The following is a 21,075-nucleotide window of genomic DNA, read 5'->3' on the forward strand; positions in this document are numbered from 1 at the left end:
ACAGTCATGTTAGTTAGTTAAGCATGAAGACTCTCGAGGTTTGCATAAATTTTACTTCTTTGACAATAAGGGTTTTATTGAACGATAGAAAAATCAATAATAAAAAAACAAGACTAGAAAAACAGATGCAAATCAATTATTAAACTTTTTTGTTACTCTCTTCTAGAATGGCAGGGATCATTTTAGCCAGGTCCTCAGGTGAAATGTTGCAATCGGTATCTATCCACTTGTCCTTCAATTTATCTATCACAACAGACATCATCCTCCCACCTGCAAATAAGAGCATAGATGAAAAAAACACAGGTAGAAAATTGGTTCGAATCTACATTGCACACGTAATCAAGCCTTAATTATGTTTTTTTTCATTACAGATACTACCCCGATTATAGCCCCATGCTAACCACCCTTCCAATATGGGCTTAGTTATTTTCGAAATTGGGCCGCACTACATGTTGATCTGTCTGTTGTTACGTGTATGTTTATTTTTCTTTCCTCTTATGACCCATTATATTTATTGCTTTGCCTTGTCCATTAATCGTTACTCTACAACATTTCGTCCACCGAGCACTGCTCTCTGCTAACTTATGATACATTTTGTATGACGTTTGTTCTAAATAAGAATCTATCTATGAGAACGCCACGTTTTGCAGTGTTGTCATATCTTCTAAAAGAATTGAGTCAGTTAGATTACACGTAAGATATTCTAATCCCTGAAACCAGGGGCGCCAATAAGGGGGGGGGATATGGGTTAATTGCGCTCCATATAATTTGAAAATACATATTTTATGTATTTTCATTAAAAAAGAAGAACGCCCCCCCTCCCCCGTAGATTTTGAAAAAAAGTAAAGAAAAATCCTTACTTTACCTTCCGCTACCCCTACATTTTCGTGAATTGGCTCAAGAATTAAAACTAAATCTTTATATTAATCGTTATTCAAAAAAACTGAGGAATCTTCATTGAACGTCTATATCATTCAACATTTTATACCATGAGGGATCATTATCCAAACAAACTTGTGTCATAAATCGATGCACTTCAGCAACCGTTAAAAGCTTTCAAATAAAACTTAATATTAGCCCTTTGCTATATGATACTTTTGCAGCTGTTGTCTAAAACACAGTTTCATTTCTATTACAATACACCTGCTTCTTTCCATTTGATTTCCTGAACATTCGCCATAATGCAAACCGAGATTTATATTTCCAGTGAATGTTATATAAGCTAGAGAAGAAATATTTTGAAGAGGTCCTGTTTACTCTGAGATAAACTAAGCATTAAATTGTTCAAAGAAAAATGAAATAGAAAGGAAAATGGAGCAACACTCTCTAGAAATAACAAACAGATAACAAAACAGAAATAACAAACAGATAACAAAACCAAGCGAATACTTGCAATCTTGAGTTACAATGCTAGTGATTATCATCATTGGAAAGACAACAAAAGCCAAGTATCTTTCTATGTACTTGTATCCTGTATTTAATGCCCATTATGTGACACTAACACACTATTAACTGCTAATCATAGCACCAAATCATCGAGGCCAACACAGTGGCATACCCTCCTCACACCTTCGCTCTTTACTTCTTCTCATTAATTTCCCGGTTTCGTTCAAATTCTCCTTTTTACCTCTTCCCAAGCCATTCGAGGATACCCTGATTTTCCTTATTTAAATTTGGATTCCTACAGCATGTTTTTTTTTACAACTTTTATCCTTCATTCATAACAAGTGACCCAGCCATCTTAACCTTTTATTCATTATGTTCCTAGACATAATGTATAGTCTAGTACCCTATGGTAGGACAGTGGATTGATGATATGATTGGCCGAAGAGGGTCCAGAAACAATCCTCGTTGCCCCAGGGTTGGGCGACAGGCTTCCTGCTTGTCTCTGTAAAGACCTAGCAACTGAAACGTCGTTCTGACACCATGTGCGCCAACAATGATTTCGGAAGATCTTTAACCACTTTTTTTTATCCTAAATGATGGAATCAAACCAAGCTTTTCGCACAGCTTATTCCTTGATATACAGTCGTTCAAACGAGTACATAAAATTATCCTTAGACAGTGTAATTGCAAAACTTACAGCATATCTTCATTAAGTTTTTAAAGCACCCATGTGTCAAAACCACACTCGACGATGGACATTACAAAGGGTTCTAGCATACCAATTTTAATTCCAAGAATTGTCTTACTATTCCTTTGAATATTTTTCATCTCCAAAAACAACAATCTGAGCATGTAGTCTAAATTTTACATCTTGGCTGCAACTACTTTTCATCTTACTAAAGAATCCTAAGAAAAAGAAACCATCCACTCAGTCCATTTTCAGAACACAACTCACATAATTTTAAGAATTCAGCCCTAAGGGCCTTGTGATAGTGACTTCAAAAGAATACATTATTGCCTCTTCATCTCCATTTGTTTTTTATTTAGGCAGCTTATCCCTTTTAACATCAATTTTTAAAACTAAACTCGAATCCAGCACTTTTACCAACCCCCAAAATTCCTTCCTTTCACTAGCCTTTTTTGTTCTACCTACCACTTGCAGATCATCAGCAAAAGTCTAAGAGATTGTAACCTCTTTATTTAATAGAATATTCTCCCATAGCCTCTACCGTGTTCTTTAGGAGAAATCTATTAAACATCGTCATTGTCAACTATAAGCGTCATGAAAATGGGGATATAACACAGCCCACCCGAAATCCTCATTCCACATGAACGAACTACTAACCTCCCTTCCTAGATTAGCCACAGAACTGTTATTTTTGGGTACTTCATTAATCAGTTTTACATATCTATTTCGTAAACTTGATAAAGGACAGAACATTGACTTAAGGTTTTCTATCTCTTAAATAAAATTTGTGTTCATAGTGTACAGAGTATAAGACTAAAGGAATCTGATTGTTCATATTTCTTGACTATTACTCTAGGTATGAAAATTGGGTCAATGCACCCTTTCCCCCATCAAATACCGCACTGTTTTTCGCTTAAATCTTTAATTGTAACATGTCTTAGGAAAATCAATTTCATCATGCTAAGTAATTTAACTCATTATGTTATATGCCCAATTGAACTCAATTTTGTGTTTTAGTCCACTCGAAAACAACTGTTTATAACAAAAAAAAAGAAAAAAAAAGAATAAACAGCTCTAGGAGCAAAATTATTAAGCAAAAGGCCTTATTAAGCTGATGAAAAGTTGGTAAAAGAAAGTTCATAAATATCTCAGTAGGCCAAGCGTAATGAGAAAGTATATGTAGAAAGCGTAGGGAATAATTATACGCGACTTGACATCGCATGGACCATGACTCGTTGTAGTCAAACCGGTAGGGCTGTGGTACTTATTAAGATGATGAAGTTTTGAAGTAATATTTTCATCACGTCATCATCAGAATTATTATCAATTAATACCATCGTCACGATGCACTTGAAGAGGAGAAAGAAATAAGACTCTCTGAGGAACACTATCTACTGCAGAAACAGGATGATTAACAAATTGTAAAATTCTAAGTAGCATACCACGTGTAGCATTCATCCACAGAGCTTAAATTTTAACCAGTATAGATTCAAATTCAGTACGGTGGCCAAGCCCACTAGCACTGAGGCAATTAATAAGATAAATTCACGATGATATTAAGATTACCCGAAAAAGAATAGACAGTACACCTTCCTGGCAAATAACATTTGCTGGAAAAAAAGGTGGACTCCTTTCAGAACCTCAGTGTATCATAAAACGCTGTCTCACAAACCAAACAGAAAAAACTCTTAAGCAAAATATATACCAAGGGAGTCGGTATCCCCCCCCCCAATTCCGGATAATTATCCCAACATAGCAATTTCTTCCACAAAAAATATTGAGCAGCCACAGATAAATTACAAAATATGTACCTCACGACGTCGACTAGATGTCCTAAGGGGTAACAAAAGGACGATATATCAAAACAGTTTTAGGATAGGGGCTGGTTAGTCTCCAATCGCTTTCGAATTATAAAATCGGACTACAACTCTAAATTTTCAATCGAATGAGCATCCTCTGAAGTTTCTACGACCACAAGGAGGACGTTGGGGATGGGGAAGCAGCCCCCCTCCTATAAAGAATAAACTCAGCGAATTTTGGTGTGCAATGTTACTCTTTACTTTCATTATAGCAGCGTAAACCACAAGTATTCCCAGAAATCGAGAGGGACTAAATTTCAATTTCTAAAGATTAAAAATCGATTTGTAATATCACCAACATCTTTTGCGAATCTCTTCGGTTAATAAGGGTTGTTTTGCATTTGATCTGATCTCTGAATTCTACATTCTCTCTGACCAATGAACTACGAAAATTTTTCTTATGCATTTTTCTTTGAATACAAAAAAAACTTTCCTCGGCTATTCTAGATGATTCGCAACCATACAAAAGCACCAAGAGTACGTTACTATTAAGTAACTACAGCTTAAGCTTCTAGGAATACCTAGAGTATCTCCATTCATTATTACATAGGGAGAATGTTGCCCTATACACGCTATGGGTAGTACAACCTTTCTATTATATTTACTATCTTGTGTGTTCACACTTCAAAGATTGTTAAATTCAATCGTCTCATCAGAATCACTAACTCCGAATTAAAGGCTTGCTGATAAACTATTATTTACTAAATTGTACAGCCTTCGCCTGGCTGAAATTTGTTTGGAGAGGCTCTCACTGCAAGGTTATTTATATTATTCTGCTGGTCTTTACTAAAGTTTGTTAGTAAACCGGAATTTGTGCAGCATCACCGTCATGAGGGGACCACTCAGGACTGAGTTGGATTCCCCCATGAAACTAACATGCTCACAGAACAAAATCAACAGCTTTCAAGTATTAATGGACAGAACAAAGCTTTGCCTTACTGCAGATTTAACTAATATTACTTTGAAGCGCATTGCTAAAAAGACTTGATAAACTATAATTTATCACGTGATGAGCAATCCTCTTAAATATTCGCAAACAAGAGGGTTTCATTTCAATTTATAAGTTTTCTTCTATTCTGTCTAGCTTGAAAAGGTGGCTAAACGTTACAGGCGTATTTACCAGCTAAATTTCAAATGCTTACCTGGAACACCATTTTCTTTCAGCACTCCTCCTTTTACTGGGAACTTAGGAGGTTCCCACTCTGAAAATTCTTTAAAGAGTGATGTTTGGCCTTTGTATTTTATCAGTTCCTCTATGTATATCTTTGCATCTATTGGGGGCTTCTTGCTTTTTAAAGTCAGTTTTTTGTAACGCCTAAAAAATAAGATAAACATTCAGTTTTGCTGCTTTTTCTCTACTACATAGCGACTATGCCTCTGAACATTTGGAATTGGAGAGACAATGAATTTCCGCAATTTACCAGGAATTCAAAGAAAAGAAAGAAAAGAGAAAATGCCTCGACTAAGTTAGGAGACTACCACAACAAGCAAATTGATAGTAAATTATTTTATTTAAGCTAAAGAAAAAAGAGTTAAATTTAGCTGTATTGCATAATCAATAACCAATTCGTTGCAAGATAGTATTGACAACTTTTTGTCTCCGACCAGTCTTGTTAGTTTTCTGCTTGCTCTGAACTATCTAGTATGAATATCTTTCTCTCTTCGGATACTTATTTTCCATTTCATTTCTTTTTCAACAATTTATTTTCTTTTGGTGGGAAAAGACAACACAATTTCATCATTAGTGGTTTTACCTTCTAAGTAACAAAATTCATTGTTGCCAATTTTAGCTTATTCGTTTGCTTTAAGCTTATCAGAACACACCTTCAAAGCAAATATAAAAAAAGTAAAATAAAGAAGGGATATTTTTTTCAGGTTAATTCCCTTTAAGTACAGGCTCAAAACGGGCAGCATGGAAATACCTACTTTATAAGGAAAGCTCACATGGCTTGAAGCAAATACTGCAGAACTGTTTCATGTGAAAATCGCTACTCCTAGACAAAGTTTAAATGTTTAAAATTTAATGACAAAATCCTGTAGGCTATCGGAAAACAAAATTTCGGATCAACTTGAACCAAGAAAGCAAGAGGAAATAAAAAAGCCCTATAAACAATTCAAATAGTTTTTTATTTAAGGTCCCATAGGGGGTTAGACAAGAAAAGAAAATGAACATATCGATTCTTCTCAATCCAGCAGAGCGGTTAAAGAACTTGTGGCTGCTATCTAATCCTCGGCCTACACAAAATTCCCGGAAGTGAAAAGCAGTTTGCTCACAGCTGAATAAAAAATTTAAAATAATATGATTACATTAACTTGACATTACAGAAAAAAAACGTTGCTGCCTGTTTATACTGAATTAAAGCCCACAAAGCACTGTGTGGACAAACACTTGAGCTTTTTAAAGCTTTCAGTAGGTCATAGCCTGATGATAAGCCACAAGTCATAGCTATTATCTTTTCGTTTTTGACTTCTCTTAATGAAGTGGTTCTCAACCTTTTTGTACCCCTTTTCCCTTCTTTTTATCTTGGTGGACCCCTTCATAGCTATTGGACATAAGAACAATTTTCTATTATTCACTAATATAAATTTTAAGGTTTTAATTATCAAAGAAATAGTATACGATTAAGCTTTATTTTTAAATGAAAACTAATTTAATACGAATAAAATGTTCTACTATACTAATAATAATAATTATTATCATTACTATTATTGTGTTAATAACTACAATATTACAATGTTTCTTCCATGGGCAAGCAACACAAGCTCATGGAGAGTAGAGCTCCTCAGGCAGTTTAATTCACTCCAACATTATGTAAATTGGAAAAAAAAAGAGTTGAAATTAAGTGTGTGATTAAAAAAAAGGAGAAGGCATGTTTATTCAATGAGATTCCTCTGGTTGATTCTTCTCGGTGAGTTTATTTATATTTGGTTCTAGTGATGTTAATGATAGTCGAAGATCCCATCTTTTGATAACATTTGAGAAACACAACTAAATCCCGCTTCAACAAGATAAGATGTAGGAAAAGCAATAACGTAGAACTGCACTTTATCCCAGAGCAAAGGGTACTTAGTAGCAACAACATTTGTTTTCCATATATTGTACTTTCAATCTTTGAATTATGCATGCATTATTTCATCACTTTGTATTTTGTTGAGGGACTCTTGCAAAGATATGTCTATTTTGGCAAAATTAACTTCGAAAGGGATAGAAACCCAAATCGGTATATCCATCCCGAGCAGGTCGCCAGCCCAAGTTTGCATATCTTCATGTAAATTTTCCAAATATTCACCATATAATGCAAGATCTTCATCTTACAAATCTCTGTTAACACAGGCCAAACAAGGAAACTGTTCAAATGCATAACGCCTGATATTATTCGTATACAGCTATAGTTTCCTAAGAAAAGCAGCAATAGCACTTTTACTAGATATCAGATCAGAATTGTTTTCTTGGAGCTGTTTATTGAGTGAATTAAATTTTTCAAATATATCTGATAAGTAAAACACATCACATTTATTAGCAAGCAGTTTTGCTCCAAGTTGTGTGTCAGCAAGAAGGGAAACAATAGAATCCCAAAGTGCAATGAAACGCTCAAGACAATTCCCCTTTGATAGCCATCTCACCTCTGTATGTAAAACACGCCGCCCAAACTTTTCTCCATTTTGCTTACAGAATTCCCGAAAAAGGTGGTATCAGAGAGAATTTGAAATAATATGGTTAACTACTTTTATTACAACAGTAAGGGAATCATGCAGACATGCACTCGTTTTCTTTGCAACTAAGTGTTGACGGTGTATCACACAGTGAACACAATATAAAGTGAACAGTAAATTACAGTGGAAATTGAATTTTTAAAAATAAACGGCGTTCTGAGTTGATTTTTTTCATGGACCCCCAAAATATCATTGTGAACTCCCAATTTGTTTTGTTTTGCCTATGGACCCCCGGAAATATTACATAGACCCCGGTTGAGAACCACTGTCTTAACGTATAATAACCCGAAAAGAAAATAAACAAAACCATCGTCCCGAATCCCACGAAGGGCACAAGTAACCTAAGGCTGTTTTCCAGTTCTCGTTCATCGCCAGTCTCCATGAATAGGCAAGCAATTTGTTCGAATATAGATCCAAGATTCTAACAAAGCACGGCTCTCCAATTTTAAAATAAAACTCTGAACAAAAAAGAACATTTTATGACTTCATACCAAATTGATGCAATTATCAAAACTAGCCTGAAAGGCCTGAACTCTTATATTCATTTAGTGAATTACATCCTAAAGAGGGTGTTATGAAAAGGCAGTATACTATCCTATTTTTATCCTATAAAGAAAATGCTATTGTGTACCTGAGTGGGTTGACATCAAGAGTGTCTTCTCGATTTTCAATGAGGAACATGGCCAAATCACGCTCAAATGCTGAAAGCTTCAACCGTTTGTGAAAATTTTCTACCTTTAATGAAACATGTTATTTGTCACAAAAAACAAATAAAAGAATCGAAATTTAATACGGAACTCGCATTTTGTTACATCTTTTGAAAAATTTTCATAAGAAAATTAGTAAAAACCCTCTGACATGCTTTTGTCAATTGCCTTTATCCATTGATCTGTCATTTCCTCTGAGTATATCTCAATGTTCTTTTCTAATTCCAAAAACAAGATTGTCGAGATATCAACTTGTTTTTCTTTTAAATAAAAATGAGTAGAGAAATTTTTTCAAATCTAAATTTTTTAAGGTTATCCCTTAAAAGAAAGCGTCCATTAAAAATTGTTTATCCCCTATTATGCAAAAACTTACTGAGTTCCAATTAATTGTTTTTTTTATACATGATTTGCTGGTATTGTTTTCTCATGTTGAAGTTATATCGGGGACAAAAACAGTATCTATAACTGGCTACCTAAAAATGCATAATGCATTGCTAATTGAACGCAGTTAAAAGACCCTAACATGTTTGAATTGTCTAAGATGGAATTCGTCTAATACTCCTGGAAGTTTTGGCTGTGTGCCAAGGAAAAAAAAAACAACTTTCTTTTAGAAGAAAAGACAGTAACTAATATATCACAACAAATGTTAAGAAAAAAAAAGCAAGGTCAATGACTTTATTATATTTACCTAAATGAAGCTACATTATGTAACACAGTCAGTGCTAGTTTTATTTTCTTAGTGTAAGCAACATTGTAATATTGTCAGTGCTAAAGTATGCCACCAGGCATATGCACTGGTTTTTCATGTTTATTTATGTAATTATTGGAAATAAAAAATTATCTATCTTTCTATCTACAAGAAAAATATAATTTCATTCCTTTGATCTCTCTGAAGTTCTGACTGAGTTTATCTACATGAACGTAAAATAAGTAATTATTCAAATGGACTCTTATCTTTTATAGACACAAGAAACACAAGTAATTTAACAGACAAATTTAAGCAGAAGGGAAAATGCCAGTAATTTTAACAAGGGTGCTGCAAGGTGACACCTCCGTTCTTATTGAATGGTTTTGGCGTTTATTTTAATCCTTTATTGACGTGAAGTGATTTGCTGAACAATGCAGTAGTCTATTATCAATAAGGGGTGGTAGATTGGTGTATAAGGAAGGGATTAAGATACGATACCAAAAGGATTACATTTCAGTGACCTAATTTTCTAAGCTTCAGATGAAAGCTAAACGAGTTTTTGAGACTTTTTGTCTAATTCTTTAAGTTCCCACGTATATTTTCATTGTATGCCTTTATTATAGGTTCCAAGGAGGGGGGTTTTAGTAGTTTCCTAGCATTGGTTACTTGTAGTTTAAATTTTTCTTTCAATGAGCCCTCTCCCTAAATTCTAGGACCCTTGGTGTGATATAATCACAGCTGAGGCATATTTAGGTAACTGAAACTTACTCATTTTGTTATCCTACCACCCCCAACACAAAGATCTACCTCCCATTCTTAATAATTTTTCACTCAATTATGAAGCAAATCACTTCAGTTAAATAAAGCATTAAAATAAATGCCAAAAATACATCTGTGCAATAAGAAGGTACCTTGCAGCATCTTGGTGGACAATAGCCACATTTTCTTCACAGAAAAATCTTCCCAGACAATTTAATCCCTGCTGAAAATTGATCTCTGCTTTTGGTCACTTAAAAAAGGCACGAACAAAAGAAATTCCCATTCGAATGAGCTGTTACACATCTCTCTATGACGTTCTAGTCACCCCCTAAAGTTTGCATTGCAAAAAATGAAGTTTTTCTATATACGAAAATTAGGAAATTACTTTTAAGCCCGGAGAAAAGTCAGAATCTTCATTTATTTTTTAAAGGTGTAATTGAAAGCGTTTTCAGTAAAAAAAAGGGGCTAACTTCCCCTACTGTTTATGGAGTTTATTTTGTCTTCTTATTAACTGGCTGCTTACTACACGCCATTGACTCAAAATATTCATGAGACACAAACAAGAGTGTTGAAATACAGGTAATGTGCTTAGGATTTTATAATAGGATTATAATAAGGATTTTATGATTCATGATTTTATTCTTTGATGAAACTTCCAACCATTTGGTCAATACCAGATATTGCACAACAACTGTAAATTGTTGCGCACGCTTTACTACTACTACTACTTACTACATACATTTTGAATCGAATAAATTACTCACATCTGTTGTATGATTCATCAGAGATGCAACGAGTGTTATTGGATGAAGGTCTAAATCATTATTCTCACTTCTTGAGGTAACTATTTCAAATTCCTTTACATTTGGAGATTTCGGAAAGCCTAAAACAATGGCCGTGTTAGTCATGTTCAATTACAATTTTACCACGGACCTAGGGGTGAGCGTTTGTATTAATGTTCGCAAAGATTGCCACGAATTCTACCAGAATTCCCACAGCAAGCAATGCTACAAACATTTCAGCAGCAAGAGTTGCTGTCTCACGGTTGCTTTCACTTGGTCTCGACAAATTTTAAGGGGAAAGTATTACAAGCGTTCATTCCTAAGTCGCCGCCAAAATTGAACAGAAATACCACTAATTGATTAAATTCAATTGAATATTTCTTGAGACTCTAAGTCTAGCCATTGGATTACCTCTTTTGACGTTCATATGGCCATTTTCTAAAATAACAACTAACACTATATTAAAAAAAAAGAATACTGAATAATATTTTTGGAGGTAAAGCTGACTAAGTTCGTGCTGAAATGTAGTTCTGGACATTATTCATACTTAAAACACATGAGTAAACGCAGAAAAACCTAGAATTTTTTTTCCCGGTGGATTGTTTGCAAAATATAATGAGAACGAACAATGTAACTTGGGCAACGAGCAATGTGCTTAATAAATAAGCTTCTGAGCAGGTCGAAAGAATCACGAGAAAACTACCCTGATGCAAACAGCCACTAAAGTAGATGCAATATTGCTTAACAGATACAACAATAAACCGGAAATATTCCAGTTGGGGAAAAAATTTCAAAGAAAAAAAAACACCGTTCCCTCCCAAAATAAAAAGAATACAACAAAATTTCGAATAATTACAAGCAAAGGAAAGTGTAGAAGTAGGGCTAAGCCAAAATAGTAATAAAATGAAAGACGGAAGATCCCGAAAAATAATACACAAATTTACGAATTCCCGACATCTCGAGCTAGAATTCAAAAACAAAACCTGACATAAAATCAACTTTCCATATTTAAACATAAAATAATTTATTATCATCTTCCATATCTAGATTTAATTTGCTTTGACAGCATTAAGTCGTTCAGCAGCCTTTAGTCGGCTTCACTGATAATTTGGTTGTAGGAATAGCACTTTGCTTTTGTTTCTTCGTCAATAGTAGAAGACTTAGCCGTAAAATCCTCAAACTCTTTTAATAGTAAGTCTTAGAAGAATAGGCTCTTAAAAAGAAAAACAAAAAAAAACAGGAATTTCCAAATATAATATGACTGCTTAAAACCACATCTGTTTTCTAGTTCATCACAACCAATCGATGTTTTCTTTCCATACACAACGTATATAAGCTAATGCTGTACTAGTTTCCCCTGAAACTTTATAACTCTGAACCAATTTTCGAGTTTCTCTAAAAATGCAACATGTGCACATTACAAGCAAACGAGGGTTTGCTTAGTAAAAACAATTCAAATGGTTAAGATCTGGTAAAAAGTCGGTGGCGGACGGTAGGTAGTTGTTAGAGGGACAAAAGACCCATTTTGTGCCAAAAGTTATATAGATTAAGAATCATTGTACATTTTTGATTTAAACAAGAAGAAATAAACCTACTTTTTAGCTGAAAATGTCAAGCCAAGAGGGGCTGGGGGAGTTATACGGGTCTCGGGATTGCTTTAGCCACCCAATCATAAGAGATTAAAAATTTTGAATAAAAATTACAATTGTAAACAATACATTAAAAACAGAAGTAATTTTTCGATAGACAGTGGAAACAAGAGCTAAGTGCTAATATAGCACTTGTGACGCAAGATCGGATCAGGTCCGGTTATGTCAATCACACATCTAGAACTTGTGCTTATTCTCGAACTCACCAAAGCACTAGAATTCCCTCCAACTCCCCATAAGAGATCGAATCTGCTCCGGTTATGTCAATCACGTATCTACAACTTGTGCTTAATTCTTCCCATCAATTTCCATCCCGATCTCTCCACTCTACGCGTTTTCCAAGATTTCCGGTTTCTAAGATTTGAGTTTTCCCGTCCACCCCCCTATGTCCCTGGATCCGATCCGAATTGAAAATGGAGCATCTGAGACATAATATCTTTCTATATATCAAGTTTCATTAGCACGCATTTGTAAGATAAACATACCTCAATTTTCATGATAATACCAAGGTAAGTACCAAGTGCCATAAAAACTCAAATTGAATCGGTGCTCCCGTGTCATAGCAATTGCAAAGGCGTCAGATGGATTACATTTAGCTGACATTCTAGTATTGCGTGTTCAAGGTGTTAAACCCAAATCTCCTTCGCATATCTATAGAAAAGTGATCTAATACGCTTCTTATAACTATCTGTAAAAGTAACCCGAACAGGTGACAGCGCTAGCAAACGGGGGGCTACACAAGCATCTTAAAAAGCAAAAAAATGCTAGGATTATAACATGCTTTATTAAATAGTAAAGCACCATATGCCTCAAGAGCCTTTTCAGCAAAACTTGCAATCAGGCTTTCACAAACTGCCCTTCACATTAGGACCGAGTGAGTCATTGATTCAATTCATGGTATATAACTGATTTGGAAGAAGAAATCACCTGATCACTTAACTTGACCTCAAGCGAAGCAACATTATTACTCTTAAGGTCCAAAACAAGTACAACACTTTTGCTAACATTAGAGGAAAAACCCTTTGTAGCACATTCATCACTTAAAGAAACATCAATTCTGCAATAAATACAACTATTGACCAGATACGAAATATAATCATTTAAACAAAATTTAACATGGCAATGTACCAAAGCACAAACAATGAAGCGACAAAGCAAGAAGTATGCTATACGTTTATTATTGTGTGTCAAATTGTCTTCTGATATTTTCATTTAAATTATTACATACGACCTAGGTTAAAATCCAGTAAAGGTTAAGGAATGTCATGTATGAAAAATTTAATGAATCTTTTGCATTGCTAATCTAGCACAAACTCGTCGAATTTTTCCAAATTTTATTTTATCCTGACCTTTACTATTAAAGTTCAAACTTGTGTAGGGATGCTTATACAAAACTTCTTGATCTTTTGCATACGGTCCTAAAAAAATTAGCCTAATAAAAAAATATTCGGATTTTATTATAGCTAAATTTTATAGTTTAATTTTAGTTATTTCTAGACAACAGGCTATATCCTATTGAATTTTCAGCAGTACGGTCATTTCTTCCGTTTTTGCTTCCATAGTTTTAGAGGTCGACATTGCGTCAAGTCAAAATACGCAAAAATACCTTTCGATTTGCCATTCAATGTTTGTTCCAAATGTAAAAGTCGCTGCCGTCATAAATTTTGTTTAGAACCCTTAAAGAGACTGAAAATGTATCTCAAGATGTCATCTCAAGAGAGGAACTTTTTATCTGATCAGGCTGAAGTTCAATAGGATAAAACCTTCAATATAGGAATACCTAAAAAAACAAAAAAAAACCTGGAAAGTTTCAAGATTGTGTTTTGATTACCCATTATTAGGGAATATACATTATAATTTCAGTATGATTGGATTTTCGTTTTGACTTTGCTAGAAAATTCCTGGTGCCCTCTCTAAACAAGAATTTTTTTTTTATTTTAATACGCTCAGTCTCTAACCTAAACTCCACTATCGCAGAAAGGATCTAAAAAAAAAGAAAAAAATCTGGGAAATATACGCCAGAACGAAGATCTTACGGATTCACAATTTTTCTGTTGCAACGAAAGAATTTGAAAAGAAATTTATGACGGTGGCATTTACTACATTTGAAAAGAGCGTTGAATGGCAGATCAAAAGGTCTTGCAGCTAGAGGAATAATCAATGCTTTGAAGTATTTACCACTGTTATACAATCTTAATAAGTAGTTGAAGAAGATTAGCGAAACTCTCAATAACGGATCAAGCCTAATTGTAAGAAATGTTATTTTTTCTAGTAAACTTGATTAGCATTGTGATTTTTTTTTCTTTGTTACTGATGTTATCAGATGCAGCGATCTGGCGTTGCCAATAGCAAAGACCCATAAAGTTTCAATGCATAGCTAGTACACATGGCAATGGGGTTTGGTTTGGTTTACCGGCTTCTAAGTGCTGTTTCTGAGAGGTTCTTTGGGGGGTTTTGAATAGTTTATGGCACGAATAAGAGCAAAATATTTAGACTGTATTTGATCAGTTGATTTAAATTTTAACATAATACATCATAATGGTGTAAATCTTAATTTCTTTGATAGTTTCGTCACTCTGCTGGAATTCCAACTAGAATGACTGAGCATTTGGCAACTTTAATTGATTTTTTTCTATACCTGGAAGTTCAACTTTTAAACGTTTTTATGATGTGGCGATTGTGTCGGAATCTGATCATCTCTCTAAAATTCTTTCAGTTAAGTCCTTGAGTAAAGCGAAGTCTCAAAGTCGAGAAGCAATGAAAATAAGGGAACTTAAGCCGGCTAGTTTGAGATGATTTCAAGAGACTGTTTCTTGTTGCCCGCTAAAATTGTGAAGAAATTGAAAAAAGAGCAAAGAAACCCATAGATTGAAACTGCGGTAACAGAAAATATTGAAGAAAGAAACAAGCTTTATCATTTTTATCTGGAATCTAATTCGCAAGAAAATAAGAAAAAGTCCAAGCGAACAAGGAACAGGGTGAGTTCCCCTTCGGGGAACCTCTATCTGAAATAATTATTTTGACAAGGTTAGTAAAAACTCTGGTGATATGACAGGTGCTTGACAAATCATTACTGATATATTGAAGGTATTCTTAAAAATTATAAAATTAATGAAATTTCGGTTAATGAGAATGAGTGGAAAGACCAAAGCATGTTGCTAATGAGTTTAGTAATTATTTTGCAAATATTAGTACTTAAATTAAAAAGGACATTGATCCGTCTAGTGATATGAATGTGAGTGAAGGTTTCATTGAGGAAAGAGGCCTGGAAATACAATGGTTATTAAGCCTTGTGTTATGTTGAAACTTAAAAATATTATTAAAAAAATGCAGTCGAACTTTGCTAGGACAGATGGCCTAAACCTTGAAACTTTTAAAGCAGTAGCATGATATATATATATATATATATATATATATATATATTTATATATACATATATATATATATATATATATATATATATATATATATATATATATATATATATATATGTATATATATATATATATATATATATATATATATGTGAAGTTGCTGATGGTGTCCTAGGGAAGAGTGCTAAGACAGCAACTAGGAATATTAGTGAAAAAGCTTTAGGTTTAATAGAGAGTAGAAGGGGTTTGTATAAGAATTATCTGAGCGATAGGTCGTATGAAAACAAAAGGAATGTAAAGAAAGTGGAGAAAGCATTAAAATATGAACTAAGGAGATGTGAAATGGAGGCGATGGATAAAATTGCTGAGGATCTGGAAGATGCGGCTAGACGGCATAATAGTAAAATATTATACTGGCATGTTAATAAATTGAAAGGGAGTAGCCGATCCGGACTAGTCCCAGTTAAAGATAGAAATGGGGTCACAATTAGTGATAAGGAAAAAGTTAAAGAAAGATGGGTGGAACATTTTGAGAATGTGCTAAACCGAGATACAGTTGCAGGAAAAGATATAGATGAAAATGAAAAAGTTTGTGATACCTTGGATGTGAAGGAAGATTTGTTTAGTGAGGAAGAATTAGCGACAGTACTAGAAGGATTAAAAAATAATAAGGCCCCAGGTGCTGATAGTATGATTAATGAGTTCCTTAAATATGGTGGCTCTGAGGTTAGGAATAAGCTACTGAAGATTATGAACATGATTTTTGAAAAAGGGTAAGTACCCAATGAATTTAGGAAAACCTTAATTAAACCACTGTATAAGAAAGGTGACAAGAGTGAATGTCAGAATTATCGAGGCATTAGTCTGGTCTCTGTAGGTAGCAAATTACTGAGTAATATGATACTTTTTAGACTGAGACATGCTGTAGACAAAGTTTTAAGGGAAGAACAATGCGGTTTTAGAAAAGGTAGAGGATGTGTCGACCATGTTTTCACTCTTAGGTTAATAATTGAGAAGTCCCTTCGTTGTCAAACACCTTTGGTCCTTAGTTTTATCGATTATGAGCAAGCTTTCGATTCTGTTGATAGAACAGCGTTAACAAAGGTCTTATCGTTATATGGTATACCAGAAAAATACATTAAAGTGATTTGCGCTATGTACGAGAATAATACTGCTGCGGTTAAGGTAGGAAATGAGGTTAGCAACTGGTTTTGTATTAAATCAGGAGTTAAGCAGGGTTGTGTTCTATCCCCCTTTATATGGATCATTTTGATGGACTTCGTCTTAAGGAGCACAGGAAAGGCAATTGGAGACCATGGAATCAAATGGGGAGGAAGAACGCTCCTGGACTTAGATTATGCTGATGATTTAAGCATATTAGATGAAAGTGTGAGCAAAATGAATGAATTTTTAGAGGTTTTACGAGTTCAGGGTGCTAAAATAGGCTTGAAAATTAATGTTAAGAAGACTAAGTCACTAAGGTTAGGAATAAGTGAAGATGAACAGGTGACCTTAGGTAACGAAAAGATTGATCAGGTTGGGAGCTTCAGTTACCTTGGTAGTATTATTAGTACAGATGGTGGGAGCAGTGAAGATGTTAAAAGTAGAATAGCTAAAGCTCAGGGTGTTTTTTCACAGTTAAAAAAAGTTTGGAAGAATAGAAAGATAAGCCTACAAACCAAGATTAGAATATTGGAAGCTACAGTGATGACAGTGGTCAAATATGGCTCTGAAGCATGGACACTCCGAAAAGCAGATGAAAATTTACTAGATGTTTTCCAGAGAAATTGCCTACGGATTGTTCTGGGTACCCGGCTGACTGACCGTATTTCAAACAGTAGGTTGTACGAAAAGTGTGGTTCAATCCCGCTTTCTGGGGCTATAATGAAAGAAAGGTTGAGATGGCTAGGCCACGTTCTACGGATGAAGGATGACAGATTACCGAAGATTGTCCTTTTTGGCCAACCGTCTGGGGCTACACGGAAAGCAGGTCGTCCTTGTCTGGGTTGGGAGGATGTCATAAATAAGGATTTAAAGGAAATGGGAACTTCCTGGGAGGGTGTAAAGAGGGAGGCTTTAAATAGATTAGGTTGGAGGAGGAGCGTGCGTAGCTGTGTTGGCCTCAGGCGGCTTGGTGCTGCAGTGAGTTATTAGTAGTAGTAGTAGTAGTATATATATATATATATATATATATATATATATATATATATATATATATATATATATATATATATATATATATATATATATATATATATATATATATATATATATATATTACCCTGTGTTTTAATTGGATTAATCTTTAAATTGAAAAAAGCCAATTTCCAGATGTTCTGAAGCAGGCCCATCTTATCTTTACTCTAAACACGACGCTGAAGGAATTTAACGAATGGAGAAGACATATGTACATATTCTTCGTTGACTTCAAGAGAGCGTTTGATTCAGTGGATTGTCCAACCCAGTGGAGAATCTTAAGTTTCTACGGCATTCCCGAGAAGCTAGTCCGTCTAATAGTTGCCATGTACGAAGAGACGGAATGCTGTGTTAAAACCTCTGATGGCAACATGCACCACTTCAAAGAAGATGATTGTCTTCAAGCTAGCCTGTGTTCTGTCACCCTTTCTCTTCCTCCTGGTTGTACACTACATTTTTAGACAGATAAATGGAAATGGAATCCGAATTGCAGGAAATCGTCCCTAGGACGCCGACTACGCCAATGATGTTCGGCTCATTAAAGCCGACAAGCAAAAGCTTCAGGAATTCCTGAACAACCTCACGAAGAAAGATGAACAAGAACTCAGGAACAAGAATTAGAAGTTCACCCATGCAAATCCAAGTAGGAGTAAAGAAATCAAACAAGTGACAGACTTCAGATGAACAAGAATTCACGAACAAGAATTAGCAGTTCACCCATGCAAATCCAAGTAGGAGTAAAGAAATCGAACGAGTGACAGACTTCAAGTATCTAGACAGTACAGTAACTTCCAGTGGCGATTCTGATAAGAATTGCACGCCAGAATCGCTCTAGCTATGAATGCCAAAAGCTAACCGCGGAATAGGAGAAACGTCTTACCGCCCTACAAAATAATTATTTTCGCTGGATCCTAATTGTCCAGTAACGATAAGATTCGTACTCGCACATGTCAACCGATAATTGCCTTCGTTCTGAGGCAAAGAAGATGGCGATACCTCGGACATAACCTCCGCATGCAAGATCATAGACTTCCCATAATACTTCTTCACTGGTAACTGGAAGGCACCCGTAACCATGAAAAACCAAAAGAACACGCTCCTTAGACCGTACAATAGGGACAGAAGAGCCTTCCAGACAACTCTCATCACAGAGTGGGAGGACATCTACGCAGCAGCTCACTTTACGCAATATTGGAGATTTCTTAATGACGCCTTGCGCGCCTCAAGAGGCACTGGAGGAACCAGAGTCTAAGGTAAGGTCTAAAGCAGACAAGAAACACACTACTGCATAAAGGTAGAAATAAGCAACAGATCATTAATTGGAGACCAATATCAATCCTACCATCATTTTCAAAAAATGTTTGAGAAACCTAATCACAAGAGAATATACGGATATACGGAGTCATTGGACCAACTATGCAATACTCAGTTTGGATACTCAGTCAGTTTGCCATTCCACAAGTCATGCAGTGTATCCCTTGGTTGACAATATCAACAATGCATTTGAGAGTGGAAAGATTCCGTTAACATTTCTATCGATTTTACAAAGGCAGGTTAAGGGGGTTGTTCAAAAGCAGTCGGAGGGCAACCATCCGCTCTCTTACTTACCTTATTTGAATGACACTCTAAAACACTGATTGATATTTTGATGAAAACAAATTGCACAGAATAGTCAAAAAGTCTAATAATTCATCCAGTAATGCTAAGCGCCCCAGAGCCCCCGGAAAAAGGTTGTAAATTATGCAATTTGTCCATTCTTAACACACAGGACTTGTCATTGAGAAAGGGGGGGGGGTTGATTCTGGCCGTGACCGGAAAAGAAAGGATACCTAAGGTGAAACTTCAGGGTATGTAAAGGAGGATGCTAAACAAAATCAAAACCGTGTGCATCCAGGCTCACAACAAAAACATATCTGCAATATCTTTGGAATGGCCAATGGTATCAGCTTAAAAACTTTAGAGAATATTGAGGGAGTCGTTGAACTAATTCTAAAAACACTCTGCGCATCCAGGTTGTCGAAATGACCATAGTATGGAAATATATTCATACAACTTACTGAGACAACTTACGACTGTGTCTGCAACTGCTTCCAACTGTGACCACTTCTACTTGTGACTAATTTCAGGAGCTGCTGAGGGTGTCGAACAAAATAAAAACGCACTATATGCCTTCTGGTTCAAAAAAGAGCGCATTAGCAATATCTCAGGAACGGCGGAAGGTATTAAGCTGAAACTTTCAGAGAACGTCCAAAACAGTGCTTGGAGGCCAAAGGACTACCATTGTCCTTCTTAGATACTCCCTCAATACTGATAAACTTTTTTAGATAGCCCCTTTGTTCAAAATAGTCAAAAGATCCAATATCTATATCTCTGGGCATCCCACGTTCTATAGGGAAAGGTTTGTAAATTATACAATTTGCCCATTTCTTATATACAGGATTCATCATTAGAAAAGGGGGGAATGTTTGATCCTGGGTGTGTCAGAAAAGGCTAACGGTATTAAGAGGAGACCTGAGGGAATATTGAGGAGGATATTCCAGGTTATCAAAATGTTACATCTGTAATATCTTAGGAACGGCTTAGAGTGTTAACATGGAGCTCTCAGAAACACTAATACTGCTACTAATATAACTGCAACTGCGACTGCAACTATTTTTGACGGCGACTGTGACTACATGCAACTACTTGCAAGTGTGACTACTTGCGAATTTGACAATGACTACTTGTGACTACTTACGACGGTCACTGCGATTTCTTATGACAGCAACGGCAGCTGCTTGTGATTGCGATTACTTGTGACTGGGCCTGTGACTACTTGCATCTATAACTGCGACTAATCGCGACTGTAACTACTTGCGACTCCGCATTCTAATTGTGACTACGACTGAGACTAAGGTTATTTGCGATTGTGAATATGATTAGTTACGACTATGAGTATCTGCGAGTAAGACAACTTGCAACAGTGACTACTTACAACTGTGATAACGTGCGACAGCGACTACTTATGACTGCAACAACTCATGGCTGACGCAGAAACTATTTGAGACTGCAAACACAATGCGACTAGACTGCTACTGTGGCTACTTGCAACTGCAATTGCTACTACCGGCAACAATGAGTACAAAAACTTACGGCTGCGAATGCGACAACTCGTGACTGCGACCGCTACTACTTACGACTGTGACTGCTATTACTACTGCGATTGCGACAATAAATGCTGCTGCAAGTTCCGCTATAACAACTAGAACTAGTGAACTACATCAAAAGAGCTTA

General features: G+C 35.5%; 1 protein-coding gene across 1 annotated transcript in view; it reads right to left on the bottom strand.

Annotated features, from left to right (window-relative positions):
• Positions 1-35: 35 nt before the first annotated feature.
• Positions 36-21,075, bottom strand: part of LOC136038697 (CCA tRNA nucleotidyltransferase 1, mitochondrial-like) — a 47,761-nt gene continuing 26,721 nt past the window's right edge. The window contains exons 6-9 of the mRNA XM_065721998.1: positions 10,566-10,684; positions 8,279-8,382; positions 5,076-5,248; positions 36-270 (exon numbers count right to left, since the gene is read on the bottom strand). Of these exons, the coding sequence (XP_065578070.1) occupies positions 140-270; positions 5,076-5,248; positions 8,279-8,382; positions 10,566-10,684 (527 nt within the window). The 3' untranslated portion in view covers positions 36-139. The remainder of the gene's footprint in view (positions 271-5,075; positions 5,249-8,278; positions 8,383-10,565; positions 10,685-21,075) is intronic.

The sequence above is a fragment of the Artemia franciscana genome, chromosome 18 (assembly GCF_032884065.1).
Source record: "Artemia franciscana chromosome 18, ASM3288406v1, whole genome shotgun sequence".
Classification (NCBI taxonomy): Eukaryota; Metazoa; Arthropoda; class Branchiopoda; order Anostraca; family Artemiidae; genus Artemia; species Artemia franciscana.